Source organism: Myxozyma melibiosi (assembly GCF_037950935.1).
Source record: "Myxozyma melibiosi strain Phaff 52-87 chromosome Unknown BZA70scaffold_2, whole genome shotgun sequence".
NCBI lineage: Eukaryota > Fungi > Ascomycota > Lipomycetes > Lipomycetales > Lipomycetaceae > Myxozyma > Myxozyma melibiosi.
Genome location: NW_027042916.1, coordinates 827,004 through 849,950, shown reverse-complemented (window position 1 = coordinate 849,950; position 22,947 = coordinate 827,004). Strand labels below are relative to the sequence as shown.

General features: G+C 54.2%; 12 protein-coding genes and 1 non-coding gene across 13 annotated transcripts; 7 read left to right on the top strand and 6 right to left on the bottom strand.

Moving 5' to 3' along the window:
• Nucleotides 1-280: 280 nt before the first annotated feature.
• On the top strand, nucleotides 281-1,370 carry BZA70DRAFT_294197 (uncharacterized protein; the record flags this gene model as incomplete). The annotated part of the gene is made up of 2 exons (XM_064914433.1): nucleotides 281-627; nucleotides 693-1,370. 2 exons carry the CDS (start codon nucleotides 281-283, stop codon nucleotides 1,249-1,251), a joined length of 906 nt encoding a protein of 301 aa, XP_064769848.1. The 3' UTR covers nucleotides 1,252-1,370.
• A 162-nt stretch (nucleotides 1,371-1,532) lies between these two features.
• Nucleotides 1,533-1,624, top strand: BZA70DRAFT_t29. The gene has a single exon. It is a non-coding gene; the product is annotated as a tRNA-Leu (tRNA).
• Nucleotides 1,625-1,697: 73 nt separating this feature from the next.
• BZA70DRAFT_275131 (tetrapyrrole methylase) lies at nucleotides 1,698-3,562 on the bottom strand. The gene is made up of 2 exons (XM_064912100.1): nucleotides 3,178-3,562; nucleotides 1,698-3,116 (listed from the first exon to the last, which is right to left on the bottom strand). The coding sequence occupies exons 1-2, from the start codon at nucleotides 3,485-3,487 to the stop codon at nucleotides 1,795-1,797; spliced, it is 1,632 nt and encodes a 543-aa protein (XP_064769847.1). The 5' UTR covers nucleotides 3,488-3,562; the 3' UTR covers nucleotides 1,698-1,794.
• A 601-nt stretch (nucleotides 3,563-4,163) lies between these two features.
• Nucleotides 4,164-5,073, top strand: BZA70DRAFT_266217 (endonuclease/exonuclease/phosphatase; the record flags this gene model as incomplete). The annotated part of the gene is made up of 2 exons (XM_064911012.1): nucleotides 4,164-4,234; nucleotides 4,284-5,073. 2 exons carry the CDS (start codon nucleotides 4,164-4,166, stop codon nucleotides 5,071-5,073), a joined length of 861 nt encoding a protein of 286 aa, XP_064769846.1.
• A 468-nt stretch (nucleotides 5,074-5,541) lies between these two features.
• Nucleotides 5,542-6,410, bottom strand: BZA70DRAFT_236284 (ras-2; the record flags this gene model as incomplete). The annotated part of the gene is made up of 5 exons (XM_064910375.1): nucleotides 5,542-5,716; nucleotides 5,787-5,845; nucleotides 5,911-6,039; nucleotides 6,149-6,288; nucleotides 6,359-6,410. 5 exons carry the CDS (start codon nucleotides 6,408-6,410, stop codon nucleotides 5,542-5,544), a joined length of 555 nt encoding a protein of 184 aa, XP_064769845.1.
• Nucleotides 6,411-7,461: 1,051 nt separating this feature from the next.
• BZA70DRAFT_298812 (glycoprotease family-domain-containing protein) lies at nucleotides 7,462-8,884 on the bottom strand (the record flags this gene model as incomplete). The annotated part of the gene is made up of 6 exons (XM_064914628.1): nucleotides 7,462-7,498; nucleotides 7,559-7,663; nucleotides 7,743-8,078; nucleotides 8,144-8,266; nucleotides 8,324-8,420; nucleotides 8,476-8,884. 6 exons carry the CDS (start codon nucleotides 8,882-8,884, stop codon nucleotides 7,462-7,464), a joined length of 1,107 nt encoding a protein of 368 aa, XP_064769844.1.
• Nucleotides 8,885-8,963: 79 nt separating this feature from the next.
• On the top strand, nucleotides 8,964-11,202 carry BZA70DRAFT_275119 (Endonuclease/exonuclease/phosphatase). The gene is made up of 6 exons (XM_064912099.1): nucleotides 8,964-9,118; nucleotides 9,186-9,547; nucleotides 9,605-9,650; nucleotides 9,719-9,801; nucleotides 9,866-10,183; nucleotides 10,241-11,202. The coding sequence occupies exons 2-6, from the start codon at nucleotides 9,260-9,262 to the stop codon at nucleotides 11,042-11,044; spliced, it is 1,539 nt and encodes a 512-aa protein (XP_064769843.1). The 5' UTR covers nucleotides 8,964-9,118; nucleotides 9,186-9,259; the 3' UTR covers nucleotides 11,045-11,202.
• A 9-nt stretch (nucleotides 11,203-11,211) lies between these two features.
• Nucleotides 11,212-12,471, bottom strand: BZA70DRAFT_294191 (nucleoside phosphorylase domain-containing protein). The gene is made up of 5 exons (XM_064914432.1): nucleotides 12,200-12,471; nucleotides 12,025-12,100; nucleotides 11,889-11,968; nucleotides 11,768-11,832; nucleotides 11,212-11,701 (listed from the first exon to the last, which is right to left on the bottom strand). Exons 1-5 carry the CDS (start codon nucleotides 12,384-12,386, stop codon nucleotides 11,219-11,221), a joined length of 891 nt encoding a protein of 296 aa, XP_064769842.1. The 5' UTR covers nucleotides 12,387-12,471; the 3' UTR covers nucleotides 11,212-11,218.
• A 170-nt stretch (nucleotides 12,472-12,641) lies between these two features.
• Nucleotides 12,642-13,579, bottom strand: BZA70DRAFT_115206 (uncharacterized protein). The gene is made up of 2 exons (XM_064909446.1): nucleotides 13,230-13,579; nucleotides 12,642-13,129 (listed from the first exon to the last, which is right to left on the bottom strand). Exons 1-2 carry the CDS (start codon nucleotides 13,425-13,427, stop codon nucleotides 12,800-12,802), a joined length of 528 nt encoding a protein of 175 aa, XP_064769841.1. The 5' UTR covers nucleotides 13,428-13,579; the 3' UTR covers nucleotides 12,642-12,799.
• Nucleotide 13,580: 1 nt separating this feature from the next.
• On the top strand, nucleotides 13,581-17,297 carry BZA70DRAFT_115222 (uncharacterized protein). Its single transcript, XM_064909447.1, has 3 exons — nucleotides 13,581-13,933; nucleotides 14,023-16,148; nucleotides 16,206-17,297. Exons 2-3 carry the CDS (start codon nucleotides 14,030-14,032, stop codon nucleotides 17,162-17,164), a joined length of 3,078 nt encoding a protein of 1,025 aa, XP_064769840.1. The 5' UTR covers nucleotides 13,581-13,933; nucleotides 14,023-14,029; the 3' UTR covers nucleotides 17,165-17,297.
• Nucleotides 17,298-17,352: 55 nt separating this feature from the next.
• Nucleotides 17,353-19,412, top strand: BZA70DRAFT_275112 (uncharacterized protein). The gene has a single exon (XM_064912098.1). The coding sequence runs from the start codon at nucleotides 17,394-17,396 to the stop codon at nucleotides 19,164-19,166; it is 1,773 nt and encodes a 590-aa protein (XP_064769839.1). The 5' UTR covers nucleotides 17,353-17,393; the 3' UTR covers nucleotides 19,167-19,412.
• BZA70DRAFT_275111 (gamma-glutamyltranspeptidase) lies at nucleotides 19,413-21,798 on the top strand. Its single transcript, XM_064912097.1, has 3 exons — nucleotides 19,413-19,761; nucleotides 19,874-19,986; nucleotides 20,098-21,798. Exons 1-3 carry the CDS (start codon nucleotides 19,536-19,538, stop codon nucleotides 21,655-21,657), a joined length of 1,899 nt encoding a protein of 632 aa, XP_064769838.1. The 5' UTR covers nucleotides 19,413-19,535; the 3' UTR covers nucleotides 21,658-21,798.
• Nucleotides 21,799-22,933, bottom strand: BZA70DRAFT_275109 (uncharacterized protein). The gene has a single exon (XM_064912096.1). It carries the CDS (start codon nucleotides 22,868-22,870, stop codon nucleotides 22,232-22,234), a length of 639 nt encoding a protein of 212 aa, XP_064769837.1. The 5' UTR covers nucleotides 22,871-22,933; the 3' UTR covers nucleotides 21,799-22,231.
• Nucleotides 22,934-22,947: the final 14 nt, after the last annotated feature.

The window sequence follows — 22,947 nt, the reverse complement described above, 5'->3', positions numbered from 1 at the left end:
GTTCTTCTCACGAGACTCCAATTCAACCTACAACCAAAGTAGCTGTGACTGTTGAGCAACTTCAAGCTCAGCATCTGGTTTTAATGGAGATGATGCGGTAAATTGACGAGACACTGGGCCGCGCGGTGGCCGCATTTGGATGGATGCCTCAGACTTGTATCCCGGCAACATATGGTCTTTGTCCTGCAGCCTCGCGACGTTTGTGTCAAGCTCGTCTCTATGAGAAGCCACCGACTTCTACCGGCAGACTCTCCCTCGTCTTCTTCTGCTTCTACCAAACATGGCATCCTCTGTGTCCGCCCCCGTATCCGCCCCGGTATCCGACACCGAATCCACGGCCTCTCCGGCCAACACTCGTGTTCGGGTGCCCCGTTTGCCCGCCATTTTCAATAAGGGATCAGATCTCTTCAACTACCAAGAACAACCCGAGACGATATTGCCAATTCCCTCAGACACCGATGATCTCGAGACGGCCTTTGAAAAGTTGGTTGCATTGGTCCAGGTCGTTGAAAGCGGCAAGAGCATCGCCATCAATACTGGCTTCAAAGCTGCCAAACATGACTGTGTGGATCCCGTGGCGATTGCTAAAAGGGGTATGACTCTACTCCATCTGAGGTTGTATGAAGCGTGGGAAACGGGCCTATTCACGCCCTCGCGCCAATTGCCGCTCGATTGGGAACGGGACCGGGCAGTTCCCCCCCTGGTGCCGCTTCTGCGAGTCGCTTTGCGGAGCTCGCTGCTGCCATGTCTGATGCGTGGGAGTACGAAGATGCTACTGCTGAGCATGTCGCCTGGCTTTCCAAACATCATCCTTCGGTTTTCCCACTGTTGAAAGCTATCGTCCGGGTGTATGGAGCTGCCCGGGACCTTGTCAGTGGCCAGGGCCAACTCACGGCTCTTGAGTTGGCAGACCTCCAGACCTACCACAAGCTCTCCAGAATAAGAAGCAACCTGGAAGCGCGACTTAGGAGTGATACGTATTATGCGAAGAGATTACCTTACAGTTTTTTCAACTTTTCTAGTTTCCCGCTTCCCAGGGTTACGGCTACGATGAAGAGGCGAGTGAGCCGAGAGGATGTTCTTGAGTTTGACGATGTCGATTCGGACGATGATGAATTTGATGATGTTGCACTGGAAGATCTTCGCAGGTCGCGACGCAAGCCCGGGCCTATGATCAGGGCACAGACTGGGGCATATGGGACCCAAGAGGATGTGGGCGCTTCAAGAAAAAGGAGGCTTGAAGTTATGTAAGGAAAAGGAGGCTGGGGCTTGAAGTTATGGGTCACAGAAGTTGAGACTTGATGCCATATAGGTTCTATCTTCAAGTACTCTCGAATAATTGCTATATGAAATACAGAAATCAATCACACTAAAAGACATTCATCCCATCACAATTCAACCTAAAATATAAACCCTCGATACTCACAACCGACCCCACAATATTTCCGAATCCAGTAATATCTTCAGTAAAAATACCCTAACCAACATAAGCTTAAATATGCAAAAGTCCTAGAAATGACACCATTATTGTTGGGAGCTTGGCCGAGTGGTCTATGGCGTCAGATTTAGGTTCCTTGAATCTCTGATATCTTCGGATGCGCGAGTTCGAATCTCGTGGCTCTCAAACATGTTTTTTTTCTTTATTTGCGGCTGTTTCTTTTTTTTTTGTATATTTTTTGGATTAATGATGAGTGGATTTTAGAGATCCAAAGGACGGTTGTCTATCGTACATTGTCGTAATATTTACAAAACTTCGAACCCCCGAACATGCGCATTAAACATTAAACATTACACTCATATCTGAGCATGAAACCCCTCGTCGACAACCCACTTCTGCCCCTCCGGAATCTGCTCGATAACCCCACAACTCTTGCCCGTCACCAGAATCCCCGGCGGTCGACTTCCGAGCTCCTCAAACGCGGCCACGACGTGCTCGAGCGTCGTCCGAATCACTCGCTGGTCCGGACAACTCGCGCGCTCGACGATAGCGCAGGGAAGATCCATGCGCCAGCCCGCGGCTGCGAGCCAGCCGATGACGTCCGAGAGCCGGTGGAGGGCCATGAGGAAGACTGTTGTGCGGGACTCGACGAACTCCGGGATGGCGGGCGCGGCGCCCTTGCGGCCGGTGCCGGTGCAGATCAGGATTTGGTCTGCGACTTCGCGGTGCGTGGGGGAGATTGCGGCGAAGAGTGGTCCCGAAAGCGCGCTTGTGATGCCGGGGATGACGGAGGGTGTGTAGCCGTGGTGGCGGAAGAAGATGTACTCCTCTGCGCCGCGGCCAAAGATGTATGGATCGCCTTGCTTCAGACGGACGACGTATTTGCCCTGCTGCAGCGCCGAGAGACCCATGGCCAGCAACTCCTGCTGCGCAGCCTCGGCGTTTCCCGGGAATTTCTTGGCGATGTAGGTTTCGACGTGTCGGGGAATCAGGTCGAGCACGCCCGCGGGCACGAGTTTGTCTGCGAGCACGAGGTCGGCGGAGGTAATTGCTGTGAGCGCGGCGGTGGTGAGCAGACCTGCCGAGCCCGGGCCCGCACCGACGAGCGCGATGCGGCCGGTCTTGGAAACTATGGTCGAGACTTGCATGAGTTTGGCCTTTTCCGCCAGCGCGAGCGAGTTGGAGCGGTACTGCGAGGACAGCTGGTCGACGGAGAGCGTCGCGAGCTCGGAGAACGGGTAGTACTCCACGACCTGGGACAGCCAGCGCATGCGCTGCCGTTTAAGCGCGCCTCTGTTTTTCGCCAACTCCTCCTGCACCAGATCCTCGAGCACGAGTTCGTTGAACTTATGGCTCTGCACGGCGTCGTCGTCGTGCTGACCGACTTCGTGATACCGCGCCTCGATGTCGTGCTGTAGCTGGTTTTCGTCGCCGTCTTGGATGGATTGCTTCAAGTCGCCGACCTTTTCGCACGCTTTCGCAATGTCTTTCGGAAGCGCGCTGATGATCTCGCGACGGATACGGCTGGCGAGGCGGCAGCCTTTACCAGAGGTCGTGACGCCTATCTGCAGAGGGCCGTCGATGTGGGTGGAGAGAAGGGTGAAGGAGGAGAGCTTGGGCGCGTCGGCGACGTTGACTGGTATTCGCAGTCTGTGGCATAGATTTGATATCCGGGTGCCTAGGTAGTAAAATGTTAGCAAGCAGGTTGGATGTAATAAGAGCAGCGCTGGAGCACATACCGATATCAGACACGTTCGGCGTCGCAACAAAGACCATATCAACAACACGATCAACCTCCTCGCGCCCAAGAGTAGTCAAATCCGCGTCCTCAAATTCCCGCTCAATCCACACAAATCTACCACTGTAATCCGCTATCCGCCTCTCAACCTCCGATTCCCAGGCCTGGGGCCCGTCTCGCGGCGCGAGCAAGATGACTTTGGACGCTCCGCATTCGACGGACTTCGCGACGCGCGAGAGCGAGAGCGCGGATGCGCCTATGACAAGATGAACCTGTTGCTCGCAGGCATGCGAGAGTAGTAGTCCCGGCATTGTATTTAACACAGGCCAGAAGGAAAGAGACCGGGGATTAGCAATGAGGAAGGGTAAAATAATTTTCTGCGCCACAGTTCAGGCAGCGGTGCGGACGGCGGGAATAAAGTTTGAAGGTCGATGACGCGATTGCGATGCCGTGGCGGAACTTCCCCTGAAAAACCAGCCACTGAGACGGGGCGGATTAGAGCATTCTGCGGAGAGCGGGAGGGTGGGAGATGGGCTGGAGATTGCGATAGAAGAGAGTGTTTGTTGTTGGTGAACTGCTGTGTGAAGAGTGAGAGTCTGGTCGTAGGTGGTGTGGAGTGAGGTTTGGCTGGGAGAGCGTTGATGGTGCAGACCTTTCCTGCTCTTCCGTCTCTGTCCATGCTATCTGCTTTCTTCATCGGATATCAACTGACTGCCTTTATTCTTCTGCTTCGTATTCTCTAAGAACATAAGCCTAGTTCATGTATTTACAATATGCCCGTAGTATAGAACTAATAAGGGGTCTTGTACTGGGATAATAACCTGTCTCATTATCGACCAAAACGGGTCGATAGCCGGCGATCATCCAGCACTGTGATCGCCGTAGGTTTGTTCCCGAGTTCTCTGATGCAGCCTTATCTGAAAGCAGGATATTACTCTGCTATACGATCGTGCGATAGTGCAGCTCTTTTGAAGCAAGAGCAGAATCATGAAGTTACGCATCTCGTGGGACGATTCTAATGACGCTTTCGCGGTCAAGGTGTACACGCACAACATCAGGTATGCATCTCTCTCGCGATTTGGAAACAGATCTAACCGCAATCTCAAGATACGCGGCCGACCCGGTATCAGAAGGCGAAGAGCCCTGGTCCACTCGCAAAATGCGAGTCGCGTCCTCGATCCTGTTCAACACCTTCAACGCCTCCAGCCTGGTCTTACTCCAAGAAGTCCTGCACGAGCAACTGCACGACATCCTCGACCTTCTCAACCGCGCGTCTCCGGGCGACAAGTGGACGTACTGCGGCGTGGGACGCGACGACGGCAGCACGCAGGGTGAGTACGCGCCCGTGCTGTTCCGCAGCTCGCAGTTCGAGGTCGCGCTTAACCGCACGTTCTGGCTCAGCGAGACGCCGGATGTGCCTAGTAAAGGGTGGGACGCGGCGTCGAAGCGGATAGTGAACGTGTCGCTTTTGAAGCATCTGCAGAGCGAGCGGTTGGCGTACGTGCTCAACACGCACTTGGATGATCAGGGCGTGGTTGCGCGGAAGGAGGGAGCGAAGTTGATTAATAGGATTATCAGCGGCTTGGAAGGGCATGACATCTTGATCCTCGGAGGTGACTTGAACTCTGAGCCGGAGGAGGACGCGTATCAGGTCTTGACTGAGAAGCTGAAGGACGCGAGTACATTGATCACGGGTGAGGTGACGGGGTACGGCAACGAGCACACGTTTACCGGATTCAAGGACAGCGAGCGCAAGAAGACGATCGATTACATCTTTGTCTACAACGATACCTCTGTTTCGAGCTATGGCGTTCTTCCTAATCGCTTTGACGACGGCGTGTATTCCAGCGATCACCGTCCCGTAATCGCGAATGTCATTATTGAGAAGCGCGATTGAGGTAGTGCGAGTACTACTGGTATTTCATCATAGAAGCCTGTTTATAATTATAATACAAACAATATACATGAAGTTTGTAACTAAGGAGCTCAAGACGGGAAACAAAGGAGTGAATGAGAAATAGCGAGAACGAAAACTATGCAACACCATCTTTGTGAACCAGTAGTTGTCCTGCTACTGTGAACGAGCGAGTGTAGGAGCGGAGTAGCAAATCAAGAATCAAACTGTAATACTAGGATCCCAAAAACTGAAAAAAAAAATTAAATGACGATAGCAGATTTGTATGGCCGAAGTGTAGGTTGTCATTATCACTCATCCCGCCCTAGCACCAGAACAAAACGACAAGCAATGATAGGAGAGCACGAAATGAGCGGGAGCAAAACAACAAGACAATTTAAACAAAAAAAAACAAAACAAAACATAAACAGCACGGTGGTGTAGCGTCAAATGTACGACGACGAGACGGCTTTACACAATCACGCACTTGTTATTTGGGTCTGGCGTCGGATTGTCGTGTTTCTCAATCTCGGCAATGAGAAGCTCAAAGACCTTGGAGACGTTGGCGTTGTGTCTGGCACTAGTCTCGATGAAAGGACAGTTGAACTCTTCTGATAGAGCCTTGGCTTCAGCGGTCTCGACTTTTCTATAGATTGAGAAGGAAAGGGTTAGACGTTGGAAGATCATTGGGAAGAAACGGATGGAGAGGGAAATACCTCTGAGCTCCAAGATCGCTCTTATTACCGACGATGATCATGGGTATCGTCTCAGTGCCCTGTGAGGATGTTAGAATAGAGAAAATTGGCGCTAGTAGACGGCTGAGATCAGGAGGACACATACGGTACTATTCAAGATCTTGTCTCTGATCACGCGGACCATCTCGAAGGACGCACGCGAGGTGATGGAGTACATGATAACATAACCATGTACACCGATGGAGTGTTTTTGGTTCATGATGCTGAATTCGTCCTGCGCGAGGGATGTGATGTAAGTATTTGAGTCTGGGTGGTGACGGTGATCGGAGCTCTGGCAGCTGTCTGGAGCAGCAGCAGCACAGAGAAGGAGTAAAAAAACGTACCTGGCCGGCGGTGTCGAGAATCTCAGTGGCATAGTCCTGTCCTTTGTACCTTATTATCTTGGAAAACTGGTTCTCGATTGTGGGATAGTAGCTCTCGACGAAATGCTCTTCGACAAACTGGACGGTCATGGAGGATTTGCCTGCGTCGAGAGGGGTTAGTAGGGCAGAGGAGAGACAATAAACGCACACGAGTAAATTGAATAGACTCACCTACGGCCCGTGAGCCGACGACGGCAATTTTGCGCGTCCGAGGGGGAGCCATTGTTGGAGGAAGCTGATGGAGACGGAGGTATAGAGCTGGATTGGGAGTCGATCACGGCGACGGCGCAGCGGAGGACAGGGCAGATATGCGCGGAGACCGGGACTACAGAGCAATGACAAGACGTAGAAAGAGTTACAAACAACTAAGACGCAGCAAGACAACAAACAGCAGCAGCGAGAGGGTTGAATGAAGACAGAGGGACTTTAAAGGACAAGGACCCAGAAGCAGCGAGGCGCCGCGCCGAACCGAGCGCTTGCTTTGCCTCAGGCAGCCCAAACCCTCAGCCGGCAGCCTCGTGCGGGCAGGCGAAGCCACCGAAGCATCAAAGCGTCGCGGTGCTGGCTGCGTTGACCTGTGCTTCAGCTGAGAGCGCGATGCGAGGTCACGTTCGATCGGGGATTCCAGCGGGCTGGGAGCTCGTGTTTGTGGGGTGTCGGCGTGTTGTGATGTGGTGATGTGGTGATGTTGGAGTGCTGCTGCTGCTGCTCCTCTACATCTACTCCATCTGCTCTTCTCTACATCAGATATCTACTCTCGCTCGCACTCCAACGACCCACCTGATCGTCAGCTGCTTGCACCCGCACCCGCACGTGGCCGCAGCACCGGCTCCCGCTCATCCGTCGTCGTCGTCGTCGCGGTCGCGTCGTGGTCGTGCTTGTGGTCGTCGACGGCCTGGCCCCGCCGAGGCCCCATATCGTAGCATGTCCTTCTGATTTGATTTCAATTACCCCTACCAGTAATCAAGATCCGCGAAAATCCCTGCCTGCCGCCCGTTCCACCGGCACCCACACTTGCACGCACCTGCAGAGCGCACGGGATTCACGGGCGTTCTTAGAGACTGTCCCTTTCGGTGTGGCTAGTAACGCTAAGCCTTCCCGGGTTCTCTCGCCTTGCGTGCAAGTTGCATAAATATGATCATTGAGGCGAGAAGATCCCGCATAAGGGGCATAAGCCGAGCCATTATCTAATAACTCTGTGATTCATTCATTAATTCATTAATCTCCCGAGTTTATTACCACTATCGCCTCCGGATTCGGCCACTCCTCCTTCTCTAATCGTCTCTCCATGCTAAAAACACCTCGTCCGTCCTATATTTAGAGAATGTTTAGTTATTCTGCTTCGGTCCTGTCTGCTGCTCGGATACATACCTGAACCGCTGCGTGCACACAGAGTCCTCGAGCTCCGTGCGGTAGCCCGTCTCGTATGCCAGTAGACCGGCGTGCGCAATCATTATCCCGTTGTCAATACAAAACCTGTATTTAAAACGTCAGTTCCCATCTCTCCTATCGCTAGTAGCAGCATCTCCTCTCTCTAGTATCATCTCAAACTCACCGTTCATCGGTCGCGTACACGGCCCCGCCACGATCGCGCGCCATCATGCCCATCATCTGCTGTAACCGTTCGTTGCAACCTACACCTCCCACGATCAGCACCTGCTGACTGCCGACGTGCGCCATCGCGCGCTCGGTGATCTCGACCAGCATCGCGAAAATCGTTTCTTGCAGAGAGAAGCAGAGATCCTCGCGCGTGATCTCGGCGCCGTCGTCGGTGTACTTAGGTTTTCCGCCGAAAATGTCGTTGGCGACGCCGTCGATGTAGGCGAGGATTCCAGACATTGAGACGTCCATGCCTTTCACTGTGTACGGAAGCTCGACGTAGTGCTTGCCTCTGTTGACGATTACTGTTAGTATCTGTAAATCAACAAGCGCAGTCGGCGCCAAGAGGTCTCATACTTTCTAGCTAGTTGCTCGATGTTGTAGCCTGGACTGGGGTCATTAGGAATATGCAAAGTCCTCGCAAACCGGTCGAGACAGTTTCCGACCGCAATGTCCAGTGTCTCGCCGAAGATTCGATATCTACAAAGCCGTCAGCGCCCACTCAACTCCGCAACTCAGAAAACAGACAATACAGACCTCTGATGCGAGTAAGCAATTACTTGAGTGTTGCCGCCCGAAACGTATAGAACAACAGGATTTGTCGCGCCGGTGATTTCTCTACCCATCTCGATATCTGCCAACTCCGTCAGCAAAGATTCGCTGCTTCCAGATCACACCTGTAAACATACGTCCAACGCAATGATTGACTCCAACCAACGGCTTATCCCACATCAGACTGATCGTCCGCGCAGCAATAGCAACGCTCTGCAACGGCGCTCCCATGCCCGGACCCTGCGTGAAGCAAACGCAATCGATATCCGCAATCGACACCCCGCTCTGCTTCAGCGCCTGCCGCACAAGCTTCACCACAAACGACCGGTGATGCTTCGCCGTGTCCCGCGGCAGAAAACCTTCGCCGGGAGGGGTGATGTACGTGTGTCGAATGTTTGCCAGGATCTCGGCCGGCGGCTTGGGACTCGATTTGTCGGGTCGCGGGTGGTGTCTGATGATGCCGACTCCGAGTTTGTTCGCCGAGCCTTCGAGACCGATCGCGATCGTTGTCCGGTCTGGCTCTAGTTTTTGTATTTTCGAGGGCATCTTTTGTTGACTCTGTTCGGCTTTGCCTGTAGTGCTGTACCTGCTTTCTAAAGAGAGAAAAGGCCTTTTCTTTGGGATGACGGTTTGTAAGTGCAATATTTCCCACCTGCGGCTCAGCCTTGAATTTATTTCTGTAAATTATTTCCAAAATCTCGAGAATCGCATTCGCATCTCCTACTCCATCTTCCACCGTGTCTCGCTTTCCCTATAGATTACTTCTCGCGCTCTCTCGAGGTACGTCTATTCCCTCCAACTGCTAACAAAAGATACCCGCTAACCAGCACCTGCGTTCCACGCACAGTGCCCACCTTTGTTGTTAAGTCCGAAGCCAGGTACTCCTCGCTCGCACACCACCCGACTCCTCACCCCACCCGCATGTCAAACAGCGATCCCTCGACAATGGCCAAGAAAGAGTCAGCGCTGAAGAAATCAGGCGGCAAGCCCGACTTTGTGACGCCAGAGTATATCGCCGCGCAGCGAGCGAAGCGCGAGCAGGCAAAGCTGGAGAAAGCACGCAAGAATAAAGAGCTGGGGATCGTGCCGCAGGAGGAACAGGTTGCTGCTAATACGTCGTTTATTAAGAGGCCTATGCTGGCTGTTAACGACGGACATGCACTGGATGCAGCATCTGAGGGTGTGGATGTGAAGATCATGACTTATAATGTATGTTGATCTGAAGATCTTCTCGCAGCTGTGGTTCTGACTATCTGGTGAATCTAGGTCTTGGGTCAAGCGCTCATTCGACGCAAGCTATTTCCAACGAATGGTAATGATACAAATTGCAATGGGGTTTGCTGCTTGTTATAGTCCAGAAATTGACACAAATGGTTCTAGGTGATATCCTGAAATGGAAACTGCGGTCAAAAGTTCTACTCTCAGAACTCAAGTTCTACGACGCCGATGTGATGTGCATGCAGGTGAGTACCCACCACTTCCAACATCCTGCTCTACATACATTTATAAGTTGCTGACGTCCAACAGGAGGTTGATCTCGCGCATCTCGAAGGATTTTACTACCCCGAGCTGACAAAACTCGGCTTTGACTACCTCTTCCACCGCGGCGAGAGGAAGAATCACGGCCTGCTGATCTGCTGGAAGAAAGCGCTGTTCAGCCTGGTCAAGTCTGAAGTGGTCGACTATGATAATGACTGTGGATACGACGATCGTGAAGCTGAGGGAGCCGTGGTCACGGAACCGCAGATGCTTACACGGAATATCGCGTTGCTCGCTGCGTTGAAGTTTAATTCGTCAGAGAAGGGGATTGTGATCGGTACTACTCATCTCTTCTGGCACCCCCATGTACGTATTTTTTCGTGCCCTGCTCGATCTAAACATGTTGCTAAATGCGTGATGTAGGGAACTCTGGAACGAACGCGACAATGTGCAATTTTTGTGCGAAACGCGAAAACGTTTGCAAACAACCTGGACGTCGCCAAAACATGGCCAGTATTTCTGGCAGGAGATTTCAACAGTCTGCCGTTTGACGCGCCGTATCTTTGTCTGACCAAAGCTAGTGCCGAGCGGGTTACCGAGCGATCAAAGTACGTGATTACAAACAGCGCGATCCACGAGTACAAGAAGAAAGCGGTAGCGGAGGAGGCGGACGACGACGCCGAGGATGAAGAGCAGGAAGACGTGCCGGAAGAGAGCGAGAACAAGCCTGCCGAGCCAGCGCCGGTTCAGGCACAGGCACCAGCTGCGCCGGTTATGATGGAGGAGTTTTTACCCGAAACGTCGCATCCGCCTATTCCGATCCCGTCAGCCGATTCGGCGGCCAGGATAGCTGGGATCGAGGACGTATACAGGCTGCATGACAATAACGAGGTCCGTCTACGCAGCGTGTACGGAGAGTGCTACCGGTACGTGCACCCCGAGAACGCAAACATCGAGTCGCGGAACGGGGAGCCTACGTTTTCGAACTGGGCACACACCTGGCGCGGTCTGCTGGATTACATATTTGCGTTTGATTTTCCCGAGCGGCGGAGAGATGATGTGCAGATGCGTGCGGAAGAGGGGGATGTGGTGCCGGGCGTGAAGGCGCTGGAGTTGCTGCGGCTGCCGTTGCCTGCGGAGATGGGCGAGGAGCCGTGTGGGCAGCCGAGAGTTGGGCAGTATCCTAGTGATCATCTGTGCTTGATGGCAAAGTTACGGATTTACTAGGCATCCGCTCTGATGGCAAAAAATAGATCTATTAGGGATCAGACAAAGAGAGTGTACATAGATACAATAAACGTACTCAGTATATTAACAAATGGGCATCACAAAGGAAGGGACATGTATGGACTACTGACGGACTTAAAACAGAGATTTATCATCATCATCATCATGTATGGACTACTGGTAGGTTGCCTTGATAACCTCCAACACCAACAATTGCAGATCATTACCAGCCAGCCTTGCGGCCTCGATAACTTCAGCATGGTTAGCGATTCCCTCCGCGAGATCAGCCGCGCCGTCGCTCGCCTTGGGCGTAGGAGTCATAACGACAGCGTTTGTGATCAAGCTGATTGCGAGCACGCGCATGCCGGAATGGCGCGCGACGATGATCTCAGGCACTGTGCTCATGCCGACGCAGTCGCCGCCAAACATCCTGAGCATGCGCGACTCTGCTCTGGTTTCGTAGGTGGGCCCGCTGACAAAGACGTAGACGCCCTCGTGGATCGCGCGGCTGAGGTTGAGTGTCTTTGCGGTCTCGAAGAGCTTGATGCGCAGGGCGTGGTCGTAGGCGTCGCTGAGGGGCTGGAAGCGCGGGCCGAAGGTGCTGTCGTTGGGGCCTTTGAGGGGGTGTGATCCCGCGAGACCTGGGAAGTTGATGTGCTGTAGTAGTCAGGGCAGGTTAGTAGAGTAGAGAGAAAGCTGGGGAAGAGCTGTGGGAAGACAGACATCGTTGAGAACCATGAGATCCCCGACTTTGTAGTCGGGATTCAGACCTCCGGATGCATTAGTGACTGTCAATGATAATTAGTAAAAAGCAATTGTAGTTATACTATGTAGGTGTACTCACCAATGAGGGTCTCTACACCCATCACACTAAAGACACGGGCGGGATATGTGGTGAGGTCGAACGAGATACCTTCGTAAAAGCTGCAGGAGTTGATTAGTACCGAGGATAGAAACAATAGCTGAATATAGGAGCGTACTGAACTCTTCCGACCATGCACACGGAGGGCACATTGCCAAACAATCCAAAGACCAATTTGCCAGTATGGCCCTCGACTAGAATATAAGCAAATTAGGAAACAGCTCGGTAGACCACGACGGCGCACCCGAGCAAAACCCGAGCAACAAAGCCGCAAAAAAAGAAAGAAAACACACCGGTGGTCTGCGGGAAATTAGGCAGATCAGCGAAGTTGATCTCGACCCGGGGCGAGGGCGAGAGGGCGTCGGCCAGGTGCTGCAGACCAGACCCGCAGATCACGGCGACTTTTGGGGACTGCAGCTCGACAGGCACGAGTCTGTTGATTTCCGCGATGGTAGCGGCAGCACGGTCGGATATGCTCATTGTGAACGACGGAGAATGCAGCTAAAAAAACAAGGAGATATTGCAGGGTTTTTGGTCAATTTGCAGGTTTACGGACGAGTTCAGGTTGAATTGACGGGCGATGCGGTGCGGCGGGGTGCCCGAATAGGCTCGGGGCAGACAGCCAATTTTGAGATATCAGAGCCCCCTGCTCTGCTTCTCCCTACATTCTCTTCCCGAAACGCACGCAGAGGAATTCCAATTGCCTGATCTGGGGCAATCAATCTGCGTATATCACCTTCCTAATATCATCCTGGCTCCCCTTTCTGGCCGTCGATGTACCTGCCTGCGCGCACCGCCCCTCCCCGTTTGGGCTCTTGTCCAGGACAGAAACAGTGAAACTCCATTAGAACGCCGGTTTTTAGATCTATTTACAAGCAATGTACTCAAACTCTCTACCACACACGGCACTCCGCGACCATCGCTAGCACGTCCAGAAACAGGCTGCGATGCGCATCGTCCAGGTCCTCAGTAGCCTCTCGCTTAGTCGCCGCCATGCCCACTATCACTGTCCGTCGCTCGTCAGGGCTTTGTCGGCTAACCAGCGACGCAACCTGGACCGCGTAGATCCGTCCCTCGACGTCGTCTGCCGAGCTTCCCAGCACCGGCGTCGGCGTCAGGTGCGTGAGCGGCAGCAGCGAGTACTCGTCCTCGCCGCCGGGATTGGTGCCCGAGCCGAAGGCGAACGCGCTGAGTGAAGCTGATGATGCAAGAGGAACGTAGTACTGCATGCGATTAGAAAGAGGAGAAAGTTAGTCAGACGGCTCTGTAAACGGCTCGGACAGTATTCCCGAGGCCCGCAATGTCAGCTTCAGGTTGCGTTACCATTTTCCCCAGGCGTCCGTTCTGGGACACCAGCACCATGATCTTGTCTGCGAAACTGTACACCACCACATCGACGCGCACTCCGCTTATCATGCGCACCGATTGACGTGTTTTCACCGGCGCTGAGAGGGTTGATGAAGATGAAGCCGGCGCGGGGGTCACTGGCGGGCCGTCCGCTAGTATGCTGGTAGACGACATTTGCCTGGAGTAGAGGAGGCAGATCAGAAACAGGACACAGAGCAACTACTGTCTCTATTCAAAAAAAAAGAAATTGCCTTTGATGTCTAAACACAGCAAACAAAAACAAACAAAAACAAAAGAAACAGATCCAACAATTCATTAGCAGAGTCCAATATAACCCTCACCGCCACAGCCCAGCCACAATAAGCTACGCGTGGGTTTGTTGTTATGTGGCGCAGCAGTTTCTCCTTTCTCGTCTGCCTGTACACAAACACGCAGCAGAGGATTAATAGCCCGCCCGCAGTCCGCCGCAAACGTCTTCAGACCACCCCGAACTACGGCTGCACGAGGTTTTTGTTTGTTGCGCGATAGGCAGCGGTCTTGTTTTTTGTTCTGCTTGTCTGGCAACTCGTTGAAGCGGTGTTTTGACTGCGCGACGCATTGAGCTGCTTCTCGCTCTTTCACCCTCTCTAGCTCCCTCTACTACGCGCGCAATACGCTCTACTCTGTCAGATATCGAGAACGTGAGTGTATTCTTTATTAAAACACTGCAGATCTGCGTCTATCTGCAACTACGCTCGATGAGTGACGGTGCTAACTCCTCGGTCAACAGACTCACAATGAGTCGCCAGCGGCAACTACAGCCAGTCCGGCATCCGCTCAACAAGCTGGGCAACGACGTCGAATCATGGGACGACGACCCGGAATTCGACCTTCAAGGCGACGAGGATCTTTTTGGAAAACTGTCCACGCTCGAAAACTCGCTGCAAAACTTCAAATCGACCGCTTCGTCCTCGCGATCGTCGTCCGGCAAATCTGCAGACTCGCTCTCGTTCGAGGACAGGCTTGAGTCTCTCAGTCTAAACGACGACGACGGCGGTTTGGCTGCGTCTTTTGCTTCTAAAGCTGCTTTGGATGATGCCTTTGACGGGTTTAGTGATTTCGGTGATGACGACGACGAAGACGACAGGAACGGCGACAAAAGCACAATCAAAATGTCATCCGCGGCAGCAGTCAGCATTCTGGGCACCGTGCAACAGCTAGAACCAGGTGACTCCTCGACACTCAAGGGATCTGATTCATCTAGACTGATCGACAAACAGAAAATTCTCAGCTGGGTGGAAGATAGCGAAGAAGCTGGGCTCGATTTCGACGATACACTTAAACCGCGTCAGCAGTCCACAGACAGGAGACCGGATCATGGCGGCGACATCATCAGCGGCTCTCTGTTCGAGGTGCCTATTTCCAAGTCCACCGGCAAGCCGTCACCGAAACTAACCCAGCACTCATCACCCCGGCCGACTTCTTCCAAGCAGAAATCGCCCAAGCTCAGCACTGTTGTCGAAAGTAGTCGACAAAAGACACCGCCAAAAAGCGATTTCGACGATTTCGAGAGCGATTTTGTCATTCCCGACGATCTGAGTAAGATCGAGCTCAAGCTCTCGACTCGTCCACGAACACCGGTGCATCTGGGAGGCGATAGCGATATCGAAGGCGGATGGGGTGAGGAAAGCACGAGCACGCGGTACACCGGATCGAAATTCACGGATTCGTCGAATCGATCGTCGATGATTTCGGCGTTTTCGCCGTCTTCGAGCGTGACGTACGAAAGCGAGGACGAAGGCTTGCTCGGACTACAGATTCCCAGCGGACCGCTTAATTTCCAGCAGCTCCTGGACGGCAAGATGAAGGATGTTGGGGGCGACTTGTCCAAGACCGAGGCTGATGTGCAAAACCTTGAGCACGAGGAATTTCTCGAAGGTCTCGAGATCGGAGAGGATGATCATATTTTCGATACCGGGAAGTGGACCGTGAACAAAAACATCAAGCAAAAGTCGATGGGCGGTCTCTCGTCCAAGACGTCGCCAAAACGACCCACGGTTTCACAGATCTTTGCTCCGAGGCCTACGAGGATTCCGCGACCAGTAAGCCAGACGTCTAATTCATCGCCGCTGCTACAAACACAGTCGTCGCTATCAATGCTCAAACCCGAAGCGCCCCCGATTCCGCCGACAAACTCCACTCAACTGAGGCGCCTGGGGCATAAAGCATCCATGGCCTCGATAAAGCCGTCAGGGCAGAATTCAAACCAACGACATGGCGCCTTACTATCAAAGAAATCGATGCCCTCACTCCGGACTTCAACAAGTGACCTCGGGAACGACCGATATAGTCTATCAAGTGCACCACCGCTTCCTTCTCTACCTTCGCGGTTATCCTCTGGTATCTCGTCAAACACCGCATCGCCAGGGATCCGCCCTGCAGCAAGCTCGAGCAATCTAAGACGCATGACCTCACGAAGCAGTATGATCCCGCCGAGTCCCGCATCGCTCGGCACACCCGCCACACCCTCGATCCCGCCGTTCAACCGGTTCTCTCGAAAACCTTCGATGAGCAGCTTCCACTCGCACGCATTGTCTGATGATAGCTTACCCGGGCGCGCGACGGTCTCGCAGTCAACGGCGACGACGACGACAACGACAATAAGCTCGGCAACAACGAAAAACACGCCGTCGCCGCGGAAACACTACATCGAGACCGAGGTGCCGGACTCTGTCAGACGAGAGGCGCCGACGACGAAGACTCTACTGAGACCGGTGCGGAGGCGACTTTTTGGAGATGGTACTGAGCTGGACGAGTTTGAGGATCTGCCGATTAGTTCGGTGAAGGAGCAGACGTATCTGAAGAAGCCTTCCAGTGGTGGAAGCCATTCCAAGAAAAGCTCACTGAGCTCAAGAGGTAAATATTATGTTTAACAGTGGTATCGAATTAGTACACTTTCTAACAGTGATGTAGGAGACGATACAGGAATCTCGCATCTCAGAGACATATCAAAGACTCAGGGCCGTCGTCAGACATCGACTCAGTTGCGCAAAGCAGCTTCGTCGAGCAGCATCGCTGGCAGCAGTAGTATTCCATCCGCGATGCCAAAGTCAGCAAAGAGCAGTAACATTCCACCTGCCAAGACGACCCGCCAGCCATCAAGCAAGCCACGACGAAAGCAGCAGCAGCAACGGCCGCATTTGATTCGGCCGATGGGAGACTATGCGAACGCTCCGCGGCAGGAGAAAGGAATGAGGTATAACCCCAAGACGTTCAAGTGGGAAGGAAATGACTCGGTGACGGTTGATTTCGAATCCGTCGTGCTCACGCCGCCGCGACCGGCGCTGATCTCGAATATCTCGGCAAAGAAGGGGATTCAGGTCGTGGGCGGGATGGTGTTTGATCCTGTTCGGATGTGCTGGTTCAAAGCCAGTGATGTCATGCGGCCGAGCGCAGGGTCTGGGTCTCCACACGGCAGCGCAGGAGAGGTGGAGTTTGATTTCGACGGCGCGGCAGCGAGTATGGAGGACGATCCGTTTGCCGGGTTTGACGACGAATTCGACGACGAGGACACGCTGAAGGCGCACGAGCAGCAGCAGTTTTCAGCCTCGGAAGGCACGCTGAGCAAACGGCCTCTGTCGATGGGCGGCGGCAACCGGGCAGCGAGCTCGCAGCTGCCGTCGTCGTTCGCGACGGGCGACGGGGGGCGAAGGAAGATCGACACGGGAAGCGTCTACGGGGAGTTTGTGGTGGGCGAGGAGTTTGATGTCGGGCCTGGGTTTGTGCGGAAGCAGATGGACGAGGAGGAGCGGTGGAGACGGAAAGTACATGGGTGGATTGGACGGGAGACGAGCGAAGGGGCCGGGGCGGGGCAGCCGTTCAGCAGAGAGTATTTATATGAGATCCGGACTCTGATCATGGGGCGGAAGTAATATGAAGGGTTTTATTGTATATATATCTACATCAAGAACAGGCATGAACGCATCAGAAGGTAGATGGAAGTTCGATAGGCGTTTGACGGGGTAGGGTTTTGTCTGTTCGGCGGGCGATATGACGGAGGGAACTACGTCATCGTCCCAATTTACTGAGCCTGTTTTGTTGATCGTCGTCGGCAGCAGCGTAGATATAAAACCAGGCCGCGTACCCGCTTCTGTTCTCGAGATGGTGTCAACAGAACCGAACAACATGGGATTCTTTTCACGCGACAATAGCAGAAACGGCGGGAACACGCATCCGCTCGAGCCTGCTTCTACGGCAGAGTACGACGGGTCTGTGACGACGAGTGGCGGTGCTCACCAGCAGCAGCAGCAGCATTCGCCGCCAAAGTACGGATCGACAGATACCGACGCCGACCACGACGACAACTACGAGGACGAACACACACCCGACCACGCGAGGAACTCGGAGGACAGCGGGGAGGAGTCTGCGCCGCTGCTGATTTCGGCGGAGGACCCGGCGGTGAACCCGTTGAAGCACTTCAAGATCCGCACGCTGCGCCGGCTGTCGCTTTTGTTTCTCGTGTTTAGCGCGATTATGTATTTCCTGTTTCTCGTCTCGATGTTTTTCACGATCCCGAAGCTTAATACGCATGGCGGGAACTACTACGTGATGATGAATATGCTTATCGCGCTCGGCAACCTGGCGATATCGCTGCAGGTGTTTGCGATTCCGACGAGGTCTGGACGGATTATCAATTTTATTATGATTGGGTTTTTGTTTCTCAGCTTTATTTTGTCTGTGAGCGTCAACAAGCTTCGCCACTACGAGGGCAACGTGCTCGCGATCCTGGTGAACCTGTGGGTGATTTTCACCGCCGCGTGGGTGCTCCTGTGCAATCTTGCCGTCGAGCGCACGCGCGTCTCGCTCGAGGAGATCATCTCTGGCCGGCGACATGGCACTGGCTCGCGCGCGCAGCGGTCGTGTAAGATGTGGGTCAGCCTGCTGTGGGCGCTTGTTGTGTTTTCGCTCATTCTGGCGATGGTCGTGCTCATCACGCTCTCGCTCGCGGTGGACTCTTACGACTCGAGAATCAGCCCGCCGGGGGAGTACGTCGAGGTCGAGGATAATCTCTACCGGATCCACATCTACTGCAACCGGCCGCAGCGGAACGTGAACGAGACGACGCCGGAGCCCACGATCTTGCTTGAGGCGGGGTCGACCTCGGCCGAGGTGTTTGCGCGCGAGTGGGCGGAAAGGGAAGTCAACGACGGCGGGTCGACTATCTCCGACATGCGCTACTGCTACTGGGATCGTCCGGGCATCGCGTTTTCCGACAACGCGCCGTCGCCGATGTCGGCCGGAATGGCGATCGATGCGCTCTCGGACGGGTTGAACCAGATCGGCGAGCGCGGGCCGTGGATCCTGGTGTCTCATGGTGTCGGGGGGATATACTCCCGTATCTTTGCCTCTCGGCACGCAGGTGATCTCTACGGGCTCGTGCTGGTCGACACGTACAACACCGAGTACTTCACCGACAACGTCGGCAGGTCCAGCCGCGGATTTGGATACTGGCTGCACGGCCTTGTCTCGCCTCTCGGGATCGACAAGCAGATCGGCTGGATCTTTGGCGGGCGCACGTCCGAGGACCGGATTTTCGGGCGCTCGCAGTCGACGAGCGGGAAATACAACCTGGCCAAGTTCCAGGAACAAGTAGCCGCGCGCACGTTCACCAAGAACGAGATCCTGGCGGCGTCGGAGATCTTGCCGGAGATGACGCCGATCGCGGTGATTAGCTCGCAGCAGATGATTGAGGATAAGGCCGGATGGGCGGATTACCAGCGCGAGCTGTCGCAGCTGTCGAATAATCTGGTGACGTGGGAGATTGTGGAGGCGCCGCATGAGGTCTGGAGGGATGATGAGGGCCGACGGACGATTTCGAGGGCGGTTGCGGATTTGCGGGTGATGACGGGCATGGTTGCTGATGTGGAGATGTAGTTTATCGCTCTCTATTCTGTATTTGTTTGTTTTTATTTTGTATTTGTTTTGTCGCTTTTGGATAGGTATTTGGGGGCAGGGCGCAGGAGCTGTTTGCAATAGTTGAAAATGATAATGAGATTGTGCTGACATAAGACATCTCACAACAGTAGCACTCAAAACGCCGCACGATTGTGATTCAATGTGACTCCGACGAGCAGAGGCGCCTTATCAGCACGCCTTCGAGAACCAGGTTCGAGGCAGGATCCCGCAACATTCGAGCACCAGGCCCAGCAACAGGTCAATTCGAGCTCTGAACAGGCTCAGCCAGCAGCAGTCTGAAACCAGCGAGCGAACACGCTCCGAAACCGCAAAGCCGAGCCCCGATAAATGCTGTTGCAGGCCAGAAGGGGTCTTGTGCACCGCCCGAGCCCGGCGGCGGCCCAGTGCGCCTATCGCGTTCTTCACAGGCAGAGGCCCCGCTCGCTGCTGTCTTCACCACCTCCGTCACCGCTTCCTTCTTCTTCTGTCTTTGCCCGCCACTTCCGCTCCCCAATTGAATTCAAAATGTCGCTCGACCAGCAGTATCTCGATATCGACGACGCGAAGGACTACAGTGCGTTTGCTCCTCTGTTTGGTGTTGAATTAGTCAACCTTGTTCTCGTTCTCGGCGTCGGGATAACTGGGGATAACTGACGACCGTTGACTAACACTACTACCTTCTCCAGAGTTCTCGTCGCGGAGGTCCGTCGTGCACTCGCTCGATGGAATTGTCTCTTGCACTCAGCCCATGGCCGCTCAGGCTGGTCTGAAGATGTTGCGCATGGGCGGAAACGCGGTCGTAAGTTTCCCTTCTACAGAGTGTCTGTCCGACGCTCATTGCTGTAGTAGTCATTCCACTATAGTAAATGTGAAAAAGCATTCTTATTAACACCGGCTAACTCTACCCCAGGACGCCGCCGTTGCCACCGCTGCCGCGCTCACCGTCATCGAGCCGATGATGGTCTCCCCCGCCGGAGACGTCTTCTCCCTCTTCTGGAGCGCAAAGGACAAGTCCCTGAAGGGTCTTAACGGTTCCGGCCGCTCGCCCCAGAAACTGACGATCGACTACCTCAAGTCGGTTGGCATCACGGGCCACAAGCTCCCCCCCAACTCGGTGCACTGCGTCACCGTCCCCGGCGGTCCTGCCGCCTGGGTCGACGCGATCGAGAACTGGGGTTCGGGCAAGATCACGATTGCGGACGCGCTTGCGCCTGCGATCGAGTTTGCCGAGTTTGGCGTGCCGATTCCCGAGATTGCTTCGCAGCTCTGGTACCGCGGAAAGAACATCATTGCCAACAACTCCGAGAACGGCAAGGACATGCTTCTTGCCGACGGATCGACGCCCAAGCAGGGTGACCTGTGGGTCAACAAGAAGCTCGCGGAGACGTACAAGCTCGTTGCGAAGAACGGCAAGGCTGGATTCTACGAGGGTCCCGTTGCCGAGCGCATCGTCGACCAGGTCCAGAGCATGGGCGGTGTGATGACGCTCGAGGACATGAAGAGCCACACGTCGACCTTCGTCGACCCGATCTCGATCGACTTCAACGGCCTCACGCTGTGGGAGTGCCCTCCCAACGGCCAGGGACTGCTCGCGCAGCTCGCGACCGGAATCATCCGCGAGATGATCGAGGACAAGATCGTGCCCCCTCCGTCCGAGTGGGTGCTCAACTCGGTCGAGTACTTGCACATGGTCATCGAGTCGCTCAAGATGGCGTTCCGCGACGGAGAAGAGTACGTCGCCGACCCCGAGCGCGCAAAGGTTCCCACCGCTGCGCTTCTCGAAAAGTCGTACCTCAAGGCCCGCGCGAAGGAGTTCGACCCCAAGAAGGCCGTGCCGCAGTACGCGCCCGGTCTGCCCAAGACCGCGAACGACTCCGACACCGTGTACCTCTCTGTGACCGACAAGGAAGGAAACGCGTGCTCGTTCATCAACTCCGTCGCGGGCATGTTCGGCACCGGAATCGTGCCCAAGGACTCTGGCTTCCCGCTGCTCAACCGCGGCGTCAACTTCATCCTCGACCCGACCGCGCTCAACGCGCTCGAGGGCGGCAAGCGACCGTACCACACCATCATCCCCGCCATGCTCACCAAGGACGACGACATCTACGCCGCCTACGGTGTCATGGGCGGCTTCATGCAGCCCCAGGGCCATCTGCAGGTCCTGCTCAACCACTCGGTCTTTGGCCTCGACGAGCAGAAATCCCTCGACGTGCCCCGTATCTGCATCACCCCCGGCCGCGTGGTCGACGGCGTGACGCTGACGAACGTGAACGTAGAGGCTGAGATCAGCGACGAGGTGGTCGAGAAGCTCAAGGCGCTCGGCCACGAAATCACGCGCCAGAAGCGCTACGATCCGTTGTTTGGCCGTGGCCAGTTCATTAAGCTTACCAAGCTTGACAACGGCAAGATCGTCCACAGCGCTGGAAGTGACCCGCGTGGTGACGGTGCTTCGTTCCCTTTCTATGCTTAAATAGTTGATGCGTAGGTGAAGAAAAGTGATTGATATTTAATGTGGTGATGGCACGGCTACGACGATTTGTTCATTTGTTCAATATTTTCAATAGTTCAGAACGACTTAATGCAAGACTTATAAATATCTTAAGAGAATCGAAATGTCTACACAGTCTGTCATAGACTTGTTGCACGCGGACATAAAATCGGTCTATCGACAAAATGCCTACGAGGGAAGAAGCAATTATTGTAATAAAACGAGTGTATTTTAATGTATCCCCAATACTTGTATAAAGTAAATATAAAACAAAAAGAGCAGCCAAAAACACGCAATTTACAAAGTAGTAGTAGTATACAAAAAAATAGACCCAAAATGTAAAAATCCCAAGCAAAATATATATAACGATCACTTCCTCCGCGCAACCCCTATACTTCCAAAACCGAGATGCAGATAAACACGAGACTCACAAATAATGCAGAAAAGACAGAAAACACCAAAGTACAAATAGAGAGTGTGTAAGCCAAGTTCTAAAGAGAGACGATAAAAGAGAGAGAGAGAGAGGAAGACCAGGATGAAAGAGTGATGCTGGTCTTTATTTCTTCTTGTTTGTAGGTTTCTTGGACTTGTTTGAACCCGACTTTGCGACCGAGCTCATGATTTTGACGTGGTCCTTCGGCGTCAGGTTGTTGAAAGTGACGCCGCCGGCGCCCGAGGCAGCGGCGTTTGCCCTGCCGGACTCGCTGCGCTTCTTCTTGGTCGCTGAAAGAGAGGACGGCGAAGGCAACGAAGAAGGCGAGGAGACGGGCGGCGGAGAGACCATTGCTGCGCGGTGCTGAGGTACCTGTCCTGGAATGAGTGGTGCGTCGGCAAGGCTGAGGCCAAGACCGACTTGCTGGACAGGCTGGTGCGTGGGCTGGATCATGAACTGCTGCTGGCTCAGAGTGGCAAAGTCCATTGGCAAAGGAGCGTTGACAAAGGAAGGTAAGTGCGCGGCGCTGCTGCTGGCGCGGATCAAGCTGGGCTGCGAGCGCGCGCGCTGGAGACGCTGCTGGTGTTGTTGGCGGCGGTTGGTAGGTCTGGTAGACGAAGGCGCGCTGCTCATGAGGAACGTGTCCATCGATCGCTGGTGCTGCAGCAAGGGCGGGCTGGTAGTGTGCAGATGCGCGGTCGACGGCGGGATCGAGGACGACAGATGCATCTCGGCTTCGGCAGACGCGGTCGGGAGCGGCATGTAGAACTGCGCGGGCGAGACCGACGGCGAGCGCGAGGTCGCGGAGGAAGCGTACCGGCGCTTGGTCTCGCGGTCGC

Bases quoted from the DNA above. Each gene is read 5' to 3' on its own strand.
- BZA70DRAFT_275131 (XM_064912100.1), bottom strand. From the start codon at position 3,487: ATGCCGGGACTACTACTCTCGCATGCCTGCGAGCAACAGGTTCATCTT. The intron at 3,117-3,177 runs GTATGTGCTCCA...TTTACTACCTAG, and splicing joins GCCGAACGTGTCTGATATCG to GCACCCGGATATCAAATCTA.
- BZA70DRAFT_275119 (XM_064912099.1), top strand. From the start codon at position 9,260: ATGTCAAACAGCGATCCCTCGACAATGGCCAAGAAAGAGTCAGCGCTG. The intron at 9,651-9,718 runs GTAATGATACAA...AAATGGTTCTAG, and splicing joins CAAGCTATTTCCAACGAATG to GTGATATCCTGAAATGGAAA. The intron at 10,184-10,240 runs GTACGTATTTTT...TGCGTGATGTAG, and splicing joins ATCTCTTCTGGCACCCCCAT to GGAACTCTGGAACGAACGCG.
- BZA70DRAFT_294191 (XM_064914432.1), bottom strand. From the start codon at position 12,386: ATGAGCATATCCGACCGTGCTGCCGCTACCATCGCGGAAATCAACAGA. The intron at 11,969-12,024 runs GTACGCTCCTAT...CAACTCCTGCAG, and splicing joins TGCATGGTCGGAAGAGTTCA to CTTTTACGAAGGTATCTCGT. The intron at 11,702-11,767 runs GTCTGTCTTCCC...TGACTACTACAG, and splicing joins ATCTCATGGTTCTCAACGAT to CACATCAACTTCCCAGGTCT.
- BZA70DRAFT_115206 (XM_064909446.1), bottom strand. From the start codon at position 13,427: ATGTCGTCTACCAGCATACTAGCGGACGGCCCGCCAGTGACCCCCGCG. The intron at 13,130-13,229 runs GTAACGCAACCT...AATCGCATGCAG, and splicing joins ACGGACGCCTGGGGAAAATG to TACTACGTTCCTCTTGCATC.
- BZA70DRAFT_115222 (XM_064909447.1), top strand. From the start codon at position 14,030: ATGAGTCGCCAGCGGCAACTACAGCCAGTCCGGCATCCGCTCAACAAG. The intron at 16,149-16,205 runs GTAAATATTATG...ACAGTGATGTAG, and splicing joins AAGCTCACTGAGCTCAAGAG to GAGACGATACAGGAATCTCG.
- BZA70DRAFT_275112 (XM_064912098.1), top strand. From the start codon at position 17,394: ATGGTGTCAACAGAACCGAACAACATGGGATTCTTTTCACGCGACAAT.
- BZA70DRAFT_275111 (XM_064912097.1), top strand. From the start codon at position 19,536: ATGCTGTTGCAGGCCAGAAGGGGTCTTGTGCACCGCCCGAGCCCGGCG. The intron at 19,762-19,873 runs GTGCGTTTGCTC...TACCTTCTCCAG, and splicing joins CGACGACGCGAAGGACTACA to AGTTCTCGTCGCGGAGGTCC. The intron at 19,987-20,097 runs GTAAGTTTCCCT...ACTCTACCCCAG, and splicing joins GCATGGGCGGAAACGCGGTC to GACGCCGCCGTTGCCACCGC.
- BZA70DRAFT_275109 (XM_064912096.1), bottom strand. From the start codon at position 22,870: ATGCCGCTCCCGACCGCGTCTGCCGAAGCCGAGATGCATCTGTCGTCC.